The sequence below is a fragment of the Brachionichthys hirsutus genome, chromosome 15 (genome assembly GCF_040956055.1).
Source record: "Brachionichthys hirsutus isolate HB-005 chromosome 15, CSIRO-AGI_Bhir_v1, whole genome shotgun sequence".
In the NCBI taxonomy this organism is placed as follows: Eukaryota; Metazoa; Chordata; class Actinopteri; order Lophiiformes; family Brachionichthyidae; genus Brachionichthys; species Brachionichthys hirsutus.
The window spans coordinates 3,895,348-3,906,761 of NC_090911.1; the positions used below are offsets into that span (position 1 = coordinate 3,895,348).

Genomic DNA, 11,414 nt, shown 5'->3' on the forward strand with positions numbered 1-11,414 from the left:
GGCGAGCAGCTCTGTTTGCCGCAGATACCAACACTCTTGTTTTTCAGAGAAGCCTTTGTGCGTGAAGGTGAGCGGCGGCACTTGGCTGATTCTGAGTGGAAATGAGCATTTTTATTTGTGCCATCGCTTCTTTCTCTTTCAGTGCTCGTTATATTGTTGTATTGTCTGGCAGAATGTCGCTCAAGCTGCGGTGGAGCACGTAGGCTAGTGCTGCACGGTACTGTTATAATCCGCTCCGTTAACGTCGGAAGGCTGACAAGATCATCGTTCAGTCTGATGCAACGCTCCTGGGGGGGGGGGGGGGGGGGGGGGGGAATTCATGATATATGTATTTAATCATCAGGTGCAATGTGTGTTTACAGTGCTGCGATACCCGCAGGGAAACAAATGGATCGACCATCATCTTAATAATTCGTTTAGTTTCTAATAACATGTTAATATTTTCCTAATGAATGGGCTCTTTTTAGTTTTAAAGTTTTCGTTTAGTTGCATTTTTTGAGTTACATTTCGTCACAGTTTGGCTCATTGGGTAAATATCCTACTTGTAACTATTGCATTTGCAGATGAAGCAGTTATGACAGCTAACAGAAAGATGTCTCTGCCGTACGCTCAAGTAAGAAAACTAGACAGCCGAAGGCCGAAGCAGTGCATTTTTGTGCTGTGTGATTTTTTTTAATGTGTGTTGAACTAAACAGTTTTTTAGAATGTACATTCACAGTAAACAAGTTTGACCTCCACTCTGGGCTTTCTCTCTCAGTGTTCACAGTGGACCTTGATTTAAAATCTGCCAATTAAGGCACGCGGTGAATGCCAAGAGAGGAGCTCCCTGCTCCGGTGCAGTAGTGCACAGCTCTGTTGTTGCGATTGTGTCCCATAACTGTAGTGTACGTGTCATTTCTGTGTTTTCTGTCAGAAGTTATCGTTCAGGAAAGCAGTTTATTTTCCATTTGTCCTGCTTTGAACAAGAGTAAATATTTTGTCTTGTCCTCATTATGGTCTCAGACATCTCACTATCATGACTGTTTTGTTTTTTTTGCCTTGAGCCTCATTAAATTCCAAAACATGTCCCTTTGTCAGTAACTGCCAGAAGAAGCATGGTCTGACAGTTTCAACTTGTTTCAGCTCATTTTGCTGTTTTCAGTCTGGAAACTGCAGTAACATGTCCTTCTGCCAGTATCTGCATGAAGAAGCTTGATCTAACAGTTTCACCTTGTTTTCAGGTCATTTTTAGTCAAGTCAGCGCAATCGCTCTTATTCCTTCTGTTTTCAGTTACATGTTTCTTTGTCAAGATCTGCCAGAACAAGCTTGTTCTGTTTCAACTTGTTTTCAGGTCATTTTGCTGATTTCAGTCTGAAAACTGCAGTAACATGTCCTTTTGTCAGGCTCTGCCAGAAGAAGCTTGTTCTGACAGTTTAAACTTGTTTTCAGGTTTTGTTTTGTGGCAGAGAGAAGTTATTATTTTCAATAACTTCGCAGTTATGCCCTGCTAAGGTACTAAATTTACTGTACTAATCAGCCAGCTCCTGACGATCCTACTACATCACGTGAATTGCTATTTTGAAGTTTCTTTAAATATATGTATATATATATTTATGAGTTATTATTTTCAATAACTTCGCAGTTATGCCCTGGCTAAATTTACTTCTGATCAAGTCATGAGAATTATAAGGGAATATCAGCTTCTCAAGTCTCTACAACGTAGTTCACGCGATATTTCGATTTGAAATGTGTCCCAATAAATGTTTGGAACATTTCTGGTGTTGTTCCAGAAACGGCCACAAGGGGGCGAAAGGGGCCGCTTCAGTGAGCGTCTGAAGTTTACGATCAGCATAAATATGCACACAAACGAATGTCTCGCCGAAAGTTTCCTTCCATATAAGGAGTTTTTGATTTCAATGGCGACCTGGGGAAGAAAAGGGAAAGGTGGAGCCTCGGATCGATTAACTGTGCGGACAGCCAAAGAGTAGACAGGAGTAATTTTAAACTGTTTGTACTTCCTTACTTGCAGTAAAGTCGGTACGACTTTTTTAGTAAGTGTGTATTAATTGTTGCAATTGCGTGTATCTTTCACTTGGGCCAAATAATTTATTTGTTTTAAAATAAATATTGCATAAATTATTATATTTGCGTCTTTGCAACTGTAAAGTTTAATCTCCCTTTATTGTATTTTCCAATTTAAAAGTTCAAAATCCTCCAATTCCAATTTTGGGAATAGATTTGAAAAGAGAAACGTGAAAACATGTTTATGATTTTATTGGGCAAAAGTTGTTCAATGTAAAGAAGTTGACGTTGTAAAGATCTCTTTAATGTCTGAATTGGTACAGAAGAAGAACAACAATAACAAACTAAACTATCAAATATCAAATTTAGTTGATTTGCGTAACACAGCGCCCAATTTCAACTTAATAAAACGTCGTGATTTCTTGCGTTAAATGCTAATTTGTTGCTTTGATTTATTGCCTATTGCGTTCCGGTCAAACAGCAGTGAACCATCTTGGGTCTCGAATCACGTATATCTTTGTGTGACGCCGTGGGAGCGCTGTGATTGGTGCTCATAAAGGAGAGAGAGGAAGTGTTCCCCGCTCTCCCTTTTTATTGGTAGAGAAAGTCGAGAATAATTTACGGCGTACTTTTACCCCGCATTCCGCATCTTTTTACGCTGATGGAGAAAACACGTTCGAAAATGGCCTTCAACAAGGGTCCTGCTTACGGATTAACGGCCGAAGTGAAGAGCAAGGTGGGTGTTTGGTGTTTCTCTCAAAGTGACTTCGGAGTGAACTTCCTCGTCTCATTGTACTTTTCTACGACGGCGAATTCTGGGAGTTACCTGAGCGGGCCCCATTTTGATCGTTCGTGCTTGCTTTAAAGGTCGCAACAGTAAAAAAAAAAAAAAAAAAAGTTAAATAATGCTAAAGCTTTCATGATTATTATACAGCTTCAGTGTGTATAGCTAAAAAAAATAAATAAAAAGGACTTTTAAAGTTTTAAATTGACAATCGGGGAATGTATATTTTAACCTGGAGGCGAACTTCTGCGTCTCTGGGCGTTGCCCGGCGCGGCCTCGACTTCTGTCGTGGCAGAAGTCGGTTTTCCGCCGTCCGCGTTGGAACGTAATTAACGGGGAACGTGATTCAAGCTACCGGTGTCGCCACCCGGTGCCACGCAGCCACGCAGCCACGCAAATGTCGTCATTTTGTCGGGTCTTTCGTTTTCGTTTTTAATGCCTCTTCAGGGGACCCGACTTGGCCCTCGCAGTAAGGGGTCGTGGCGCATTTGTTGTCTTCTCTGCCGATTATTTCATCAGTGTTTAAAATAAATTGTAAAGCTTAAATGTTCACCCTGCAAAATGAGTCCATTTGTAGACTGAGCTTATAAAAGCATCCGAACTGACCCTGCTTCAGAGAAGATGAGGAAAGCACCTTGTTTGTTTGGGCCCGTGTGCGCAGAATCCATCCTGAAGAGTTTAAAGTTCCACCGCGGACTAGTACTACTGTACTTTGGGCCTGTCCCCTGAGGGGTCGCCACAGCAAATCAACGTTCTCCACTTCACCCTGTCCTTTGCATCGCCCCCCCCCCCCCCTTCAGACTCATGCCCAGTGTTTTGTTGATGGGTAATACTGGTGTAGTTAATCCAAATACTGGGGGTAAAGTAGGTTGCTATGGCTGAGGATTTAGGTGGTATTACCATGAGTAAGAGTAACCTGTGATAGGTACACGCTTCTAAGAGGGTTGTAGTTTGTCTGCCCTTGTTCCTTCCTAAATCTCTGCAGAACCGCTTGGGGAGAATCCCCCCCCCCATGTGGGATTAATAAAGGAAACTCTTTCTTTCTTTCAACATGTGCTGGATGTAAAGACAACGTAGGTTTTCTCTGCTACCAGTGATCCTTGAAGGGGGGGGGGCAGGTGACTAAAGTAATGAAGATTTGAATTTCATGCCGTGAAAGTGAGGCATGTAGAAATGTACACACTTGCGTTTTACAGTACTTTCATGCGGAAGGCGTTTACAGGTGAGATGAGATGTCGAGCTCAAACTCGTCCAGCTCCATCCAGCAAGCAAAATGGCCGAGTGGCGCCTCGTCCGTTTATTCGCTGGCTCGGCACATGCCGTTCTGCCACCGCGGCGCTTCTGTCCGACTCCTGCAGAGCACATTCCTTTCCTTTCGCTTGTCCCCGTAAATTACAGCTACAGAAGGCTTTATGGGCAATTATAGTTCCTGGGGTTTTGCTTTAATATGAGGCTTCCTGAATGAAGGACATTCGTTTGGAAGACAGGCGTCCCTTTGGGGTGAGGGTGGTCAGATTCTGCATTTAGTCGGTTCTTTGCCCTCCGCGTGGATTTAGTTTGCTGGTTGAGTTTGTACGGTTTCGCGTGCACCGACTCAACTTTATTTATAAAGCACTTTAAAACGACGCAAAGTGCTGAACATTAAAACGTAAACTAGAAAAGCACTCGGAGAGCGCAGACCTCCGGCAAGCGGCCGTTCCCCTCGAGTTAGAGTTTAAAAATTAGATTAAAACGATTTAAAATAGCGTGCTAAATATGACTAATTAATTAATCGCAATTAACGCGTTAATCCGACACGCCGCCTCGGAGGAGGTATAAGTGGAGCATAAAAAAACAGAAGTGTAGAGAAATGACAAAAATGTGGGAGCGACGGACGGCGGGCCGGCAGGAATGTGTTCCTGCTGAGTCTATGAATTGGTTCACACGACATGCTTCAAAAGATCCTCCTGAATGACTTCTTTTAGTCCGCCGTTTACCAAACAGGATGTGTGTGCGTGTGCGTGTGTGTGCGTGTGCCCGCCCCCTCCTCTTTCCCTCGAAGCGAAATTCCTGGGTTCCTGGTTGCCATGATTTTTGAGGATTTATTTTCCTTCCTTTTATTACGTATAATTTGGGAGATATGTTTGTGATATTTATTAATTACTATTTCTAAAAAAACAGTTCTGACTAACCTTACTGATGGGATGCCGGTTGTTTTTGTTGAATCTAAACTCGATGTGACCTTCGACCCCACCAGATCGCACAGAAGTACGACTTGCAGAAGGAAGAGGAGCTCAGTATATGGATAGAAGAGGTCACCGGCCACGCCGTTGGTCCCGACTTTCAGAAGGGCCTGAAGAGCGGAGTCATTCTGTGCGAGTAAGCGGCGCCGCTGCGCTCCAACTCGAAAGGGAGAGTCCCAAATTAAATTAAGGGATGTCTTCGTCAGTCCGTCCTCTTGCTTTTTAAACCGGTCGATTACCCGGGCGTGGACAAGTCAAGATGTTCCCTCAAATTGTACAACCAGATCTGGACCGTGATGCAGAGATGGACGTGTGCGCTCAAGTTCATGAGCATTAATGCTGCTAAAGCTAAACCAGGATGAAGTATCCCGAGCTTCAGTTGATTGGGTCTTTACCCACCGCAGGTCAATAGGAAAGAAAACGATTCACTCCTCAATGAATTATTATTATTATTGCACCTTACTTCAATCATTTTTATATGCTGGCTTCCTTTTTATTTTACTGTCTGTTGTATTTTTATTTATCCCTTTTTGTTGTTGTTGTTTTTTTTTTTTACTTTACAGTCTTATCAACAAACTGAAACCAATGTCTGTGGCGAAGGTTAGCAAGTCGGCACAGAACTGGCATCAGGTGAGTTACGGGGTTAAAAAGGCTTCTAAACAAATGAGGGATTAACAGAATTCTGCTTTTTATTGTTCGTGTAGTTGGAGAATTGTTTTATGCATGGCCTGTAAATACTTCCCAGTGAGTGTCTGTGTTCTACGTGATTCTACTGCTCGCGGTGTTTGAAACATTGTAAGCTTTTATAGCGCTCGCAGTGAGTTTGCTTCTGAGACGGCTGAAGCGACTCCCTAACTTAAGAGCGGCGGGATGTTGCAAACACAAACGGTTGTAGGATCGCATCTTCTTAAGAACATTTTTTTTTTGTTCTAATTGTTATGCAAACAGAAACGGGCTCCCGTTAATCCTTCCTGAACTGTGCTTCCAGCTGGAGAACCTGTCGAACTTCGTCAAAGCCATCACGGATTTTGGTCTTAAACCTCATGATACCTTTGAAGCCAGTGACCTCTTTGAGAACGGCAACATGACGCAGGTCCAGACAACGCTGCTTGCTCTTGCTAGCATGGTGAGTCAAGATTAATGCTGCGTAGGGTTAGGAGAAGTCGCTTATTCTAGCGTATAAAACGTTTTAGCACATCCGCACCGACGACCTTTGATCTCCCGTCAGGCCAAGACCAAGGGCTGCAGCTCAAATGTGGACATCGGGGTGAAGTACGCAGACAAGCATGAGAGGATGTTTGATGAGGAGAAGATGAAGGCTGGTCAGTGCGTCATTGGACTGCAGGTTTGTTCAGAAGTAGCAGGATCTGAAATTCCCCAATCGAACCTGTGGAAAAACTGCAAATGTCACGTTCGCACTTGTTGTCACTGTAGTTATGTCAGAATTGCACAACAGTTCTTATTGGTCTATGTAGTCAGTCCAGTGGACGCCTGTTTAGCACTTTAGCACTGTTCTCGCAGCTGCTGACGCTCATTATTAGCCTCGGCAAGAACGTTGTCTTCACTGGCATCGGTAGGATTGTTTGTCAACAAGGCTCCACAAAAACTACCGGTTAGATTTCACGCAGAACCTCCGAGTACGGGATGGTCCAGGAATTCAACCATCACATTTTTGTGAGTCTGGCTGAAATCATGGATACTTTTTTTTTTTAGCCCCGCCCCTTATGCAACAGCTGTTTAGTTGTATAATCACTTCGTGGCGTTTCTCTCTTTGTAGATGGGGACCAACAAATGTGCCACTCAGGCAGGAATGAATGCGTATGGCACCAGGAGGCACTTGTATGACCCCAAAAGCCAGAAGCCCCCCATAGACAGCACAACAATCAGTCTGCAAATGGGAACCAACAAGGGGGCGACCCAGGTACTGGAATACCTCCCTATAAATGCTGTACTAGAGAAGTCGGACACATTTTGTAGAAGGATGTAAACTTTGAGTTTAAGGAAATTGACGCTGCCTAAGCTATAAAAGTGTTAAAATGCATTGTTTCATGAGAAGGGATCACTTGGATTCTCTATTCCGTCTTTGCCACAGGCTGGGATGACTGCTCCGGGCACAAGGCGTGGCATTTATGACCAGAAGCTGGGCACAGATAAGTGTGACAACAGCACCGTGTCTCTGCAAATGGGCAACAACCAGGGGGCCAACCAGCACGGCCAGAACTTCGGCCTCGGTCGGCAGATCTGCGACACAAAATACTGTCCCAAGGCTGAGGTGGCGGCGGCGGATGCTCAGAGTGCGGCAGGCAATTCAATCCAAGATTACCAAGATGAGGGTTACCAAGGTTACCAGGAAGAAGAGCAGGTGTACAGAGATGATGAGACAGATTACTAGAAGGAAGGAGACCACCGAGGAAGGGCTAGAGGTACCGTACAAGAGAGGGCCTCGAGGCAGGGAGCTTATTTTTCTACCTGTAGGCTGTTGAACCTTTCTTAGGGGCCATATCCATTTTAGTATTGTAAGAAATGGTCGTATTTTCCATTATTTGTGCAAAACAAGGTTACACATATCATGATGAACTTTATTTCTGTTATATTTAAGGTGTCCACAAAAGCTGAGTCTTTCAGTCTTGGCCTAGTTTTCTGTCACAGGGGTGTTTAAAATGTGCCGAAGCCCCCCCGTTTCTTTTTGTTGATGAATCTGTTACATTAAGGGAGACCTGAAGACTTCTGCAAGGTTGAAATTTAACGAGTCGAGCATCAGGGGCTTCATTTTTAATGATAAAAAGAGAGCAGAACTTTGATCACCCTTGTTCGTCTGTGCATGAAGACATTCGTTAGCTGTCTATCGTCGACATATCAGAGACTGATGGTGATGAGGGAACATTTAGTTTTAAAGTCATTCTGTTTAGGTATTTCTTTTTTCTTTCACGGCTTTCTTTTGGTCCAGTGTCAGAAGTGTGTCCTTGTTTCTGGAACCACTTTGACAGGAGTCGATTTAATTTCTTTAGATTGTGTGTTTTTTTTTTTTTCATTCCATGCAAAAAATACTGGATTCTATCGGTCAGTGATCTATATTATGTATCGTAATTACGTATTGGGTGTAATGTGAATCGGTCATTAATTGTAATTGCATTTTTATTTATGCAGGTGTGATTTTTAAAAGTGCTTTTCCGTTTGGTAATTAGATGATACTTTCTTGTCCGTAATATTCTTTGCTAATAAAAATGTTTAGTATGAACAAAGGCGAGTCTATTTTTTGGCCCTTTGAGTTTCTATGGAATATGCAGGAAGAGTGCTTTTAGAACCACGGAGGGTTCTTTACCACTGATCAGCGGATTTCACTTTAATTCAAATTGATCAATTCTGTGCATCATTTAATGTCATTGAATATTTAAAAAATGAAAAACAGATTAGAGGTTTGATGAATATAAATCAATGTAGTCCAATGAGAATGCTCGTAGCATTTCAGAAGGTGTTATAGGAAGTCCTGCGTACGGCTGGCAGTGAAACGGTGTTGACAGGTATGCAAATATGAATATCACCTCGAGCTATACAACAATTCATGAACTGAAGATTTTTCTTCTGAGAACAATGTTTTCAATTTAGTGAACTTTTTAATGTTCATTTAAAGTCTTTTTTTTAAAGTTTTCTATAAATAAGTTCAACTGAAAAATTACTTTACTGTTGTCGTCCTTGGTGTATGAAATAATTTATAAATTGTTGAATGAAAAAGGGAAGGGTTACAACTTGCAGGTATTGTGGATTTTGAGATGATGTATCTTAAATTCCTCCCAATGATATTTGACACGGAATACTCACAATTGAAGGGGGAACAAATCAACAGCAAGCTGTGTTTTATGAAACATCAAGTCATTTTAATACTTCAAATGTTTAAATGATGAAGAAAGGAGGGGGTAACGGTATGCATGGGACGGGTTTGATCCATTTGTTCCAGCAGAACAACACATTGTGTCAATTCTATGCTTCCAACATTTTGAGAGCAATCCAGGCAGGTATCTGGATTGCTCTAAAACATTTGATCTTTTCATCGAGACCCATCGGGCAGGTTTTCCGTAATCCCGCTAAACGCAATGTGGACACCATTTTTTTTAAATTATTATTATGTAGCTGTTACTCAAAGTTGGCCGGGCGTCTTGCTACTAAACCGAAGAAGAGTTTTCCTTTCACGCTCAATGAATAATGATTCTATTTAGTGCCGTTTCTGTGTTGTCTTTCTCTTTCTCTTTCTCTTTCTCGTTATTGGGTTGGAATTCTACTAAAACGGACGCGTTCGTCGGAAACTCGGCTCCATGAAAACTATTTCTTGCAAAACAAAACAGCGCCGCCTGTCGCTCATAATGGGAACGAAACGTCGTATGACAAGGACACCACCGGAAGTTCGGCGAATATCGCGAGATATCAGCGTGAACGCGATTTCCGGCCGTTCTTTCCTCTCGGAGTCCCGGACAAGATGGTAGGCCTTTAAGATATCGAGGAGCTTGTAAATATGCGATCTGTTTGCATCTGAGCTACAAATAAACTAAAACACGCAACTGGTGACCTCGTCCGACAACTGCCCATGTTTTTCATTGATGTCGTAGGAAATCTTTGCTTGGAATGTCAGATGTATTCCTTTATATTCCCCGTATTAAATGTTGCTATGGCTAAGCTAGCTCGGTGTTTCCGTTTGGTTTGTATCGGTAACAATTTATTGTCGGTTTTTGCTGAAGGGATGATCGGACCATTCCAAATTGCGTTTTAGCAATTGAAAGTATCTGCTGTACAAACTAGAGCGTTTGTCATGTTTCTTACAGGCTGACACCGAAATCAAGAAGAAGCGCACTTTTAGGAAGTTCACCTACAGAGGTGTCGACCTGGATCAGCTGCTGGACATGTCCTAGTAGGTGGAACGCCGCGCGTTATTACCTTGTTCTACTTCTCGCTTAACTGTCGATCCCAGTGTTCTCATCGGGGCTACATGCTATGCTATCAGAAGGATGCTTCAGCGGTCAGTCGTGCCCCGTGACGCTGGCTGTGCAAATTCAGGTCATAGTTAGATAATGGCAGAACCAGTGGCCTTGACAAGGCTCTGGAATGACTCATCTAGGCAGTTGATTGTCTATAGTTGTGATAGAAGTGAATTACAAGCAGTTTTCAGCTATTTTAGGGACCAAGCAATGCAGCCAAATCTGAAAACTCTGGAGCCAGATGAGGTGGCTCGGGCATCTATTCAGGATGCCTCCCTGGTGAGGTGTTCAGGGCACGTCCCACCGGGAAGACCCAGGACACTGTACTTAAACACGTTTAAAATATAATACCCAAAATTTGGATATCACAAACTATCTTGCAGGGGAAAGCCATCTCAATGTCAGTTTTTGTTCATCTTTTGGTGCGCCCCCCCCCCCCCCCCCCATCATGTAGCGAGCAGCTGATGCAGTTGTACTGCGCCCGCCAGAGGAGGAGGCTGAACCGCGGGTTGCGCCGCAAGCAGCAGTCTCTCCTGAAGCGCCTGCGAAAGGCCAAAAAGGAAGCTCCGCCCATGGAGAAGCCGGAGGTGGTGAAGACCCACCTGAGGGACATGGTTGTCCTGCCTGAGATGGTCGGGTCCATGGTTGGCGTTTACAATGGCAAGACTTTCAACCAGGTTGAAATCAAGGTGAGTGACCGTTGATCTGACGAGGGAGAGAGCTTAATGTCAACGCTTGTATCGCAGTTTCAATAAAAAAATAATGACGAAAATGAGAATTAAATTTCAGGATTATTTCAAATATTACCACACCTGGAATTAAGAAATGGTTTGGCAAATCCTCTGAAATCTTCCAGCGTAAGATAAATGTAGTAATGTGCGGTTGGGCGCATTAACATTGCAGCATCAAACCGTATCGACCCGTGCCAAGTAAGATTACCTCTCGAGTAGTCCTAGTATCGTGATTGGAAGCTACTTCATGTACGAGCAAGATGGCTTGTACGTAAATAATAACGATCTTATTATTAACCTCTTTCTCTTCTTTGCAGCCTGAGATGTGCGGCCACTACCTGGGCGAGTTCTCCATCACCTACAAGCCAGTAAAGCACGGTCGCCCTGGCATCGGAGCTACGCACTCTTCTCGTTTCATCCCCCTGAAGTAGAATGGCTGTTATCTTTGTATAAATAAAAGGTTGTTCCACAAAGCCTGTCTCTTTTACTGTCTTTAGTTTCAAGATTAGAATTACTGTTTGCATGCAGGATAGGATTTTCTACAGTGGTTTTCTCAGTGACGACATCAGCAAATGCCTTTCTGGCTGTAAAAAACGTACGTTTATTTTTGTGGTTGGGATCAGTGAACCAGATAACTGGTTTTGCTTTGACTTCCACGCTGCGAAACATCAGCGAAGCTGCAGAAATGCTTCAACTACGTTGAAAACG

General features: G+C 43.1%; 2 protein-coding genes across 2 annotated transcripts; both read left to right on the forward strand.

Annotated features, from left to right (window-relative positions):
* Positions 1 to 2,608: 2,608 nt before the first annotated feature.
* On the forward strand, positions 2,609 to 8,041 carry cnn2 (calponin 2). Its single transcript, XM_068748412.1, has 7 exons — positions 2,609 to 2,738; positions 5,023 to 5,144; positions 5,572 to 5,638; positions 5,997 to 6,134; positions 6,237 to 6,353; positions 6,786 to 6,929; positions 7,101 to 8,041. Exons 1-7 carry the CDS (start codon positions 2,664 to 2,666, stop codon positions 7,398 to 7,400), a joined length of 963 nt encoding a protein of 320 aa, XP_068604513.1. The 5' UTR covers positions 2,609 to 2,663; the 3' UTR covers positions 7,401 to 8,041.
* A 1,402-nt stretch (positions 8,042 to 9,443) lies between these two features.
* On the forward strand, positions 9,444 to 11,179 carry rps15 (ribosomal protein S15). Its single transcript, XM_068749012.1, has 4 exons — positions 9,444 to 9,482; positions 9,823 to 9,908; positions 10,430 to 10,664; positions 11,024 to 11,179. The coding sequence occupies exons 1-4, from the start codon at positions 9,480 to 9,482 to the stop codon at positions 11,135 to 11,137; spliced, it is 438 nt and encodes a 145-aa protein (XP_068605113.1). The 5' UTR covers positions 9,444 to 9,479; the 3' UTR covers positions 11,138 to 11,179.
* The last annotated feature ends 235 nt before the right edge of the window (positions 11,180 to 11,414 follow it).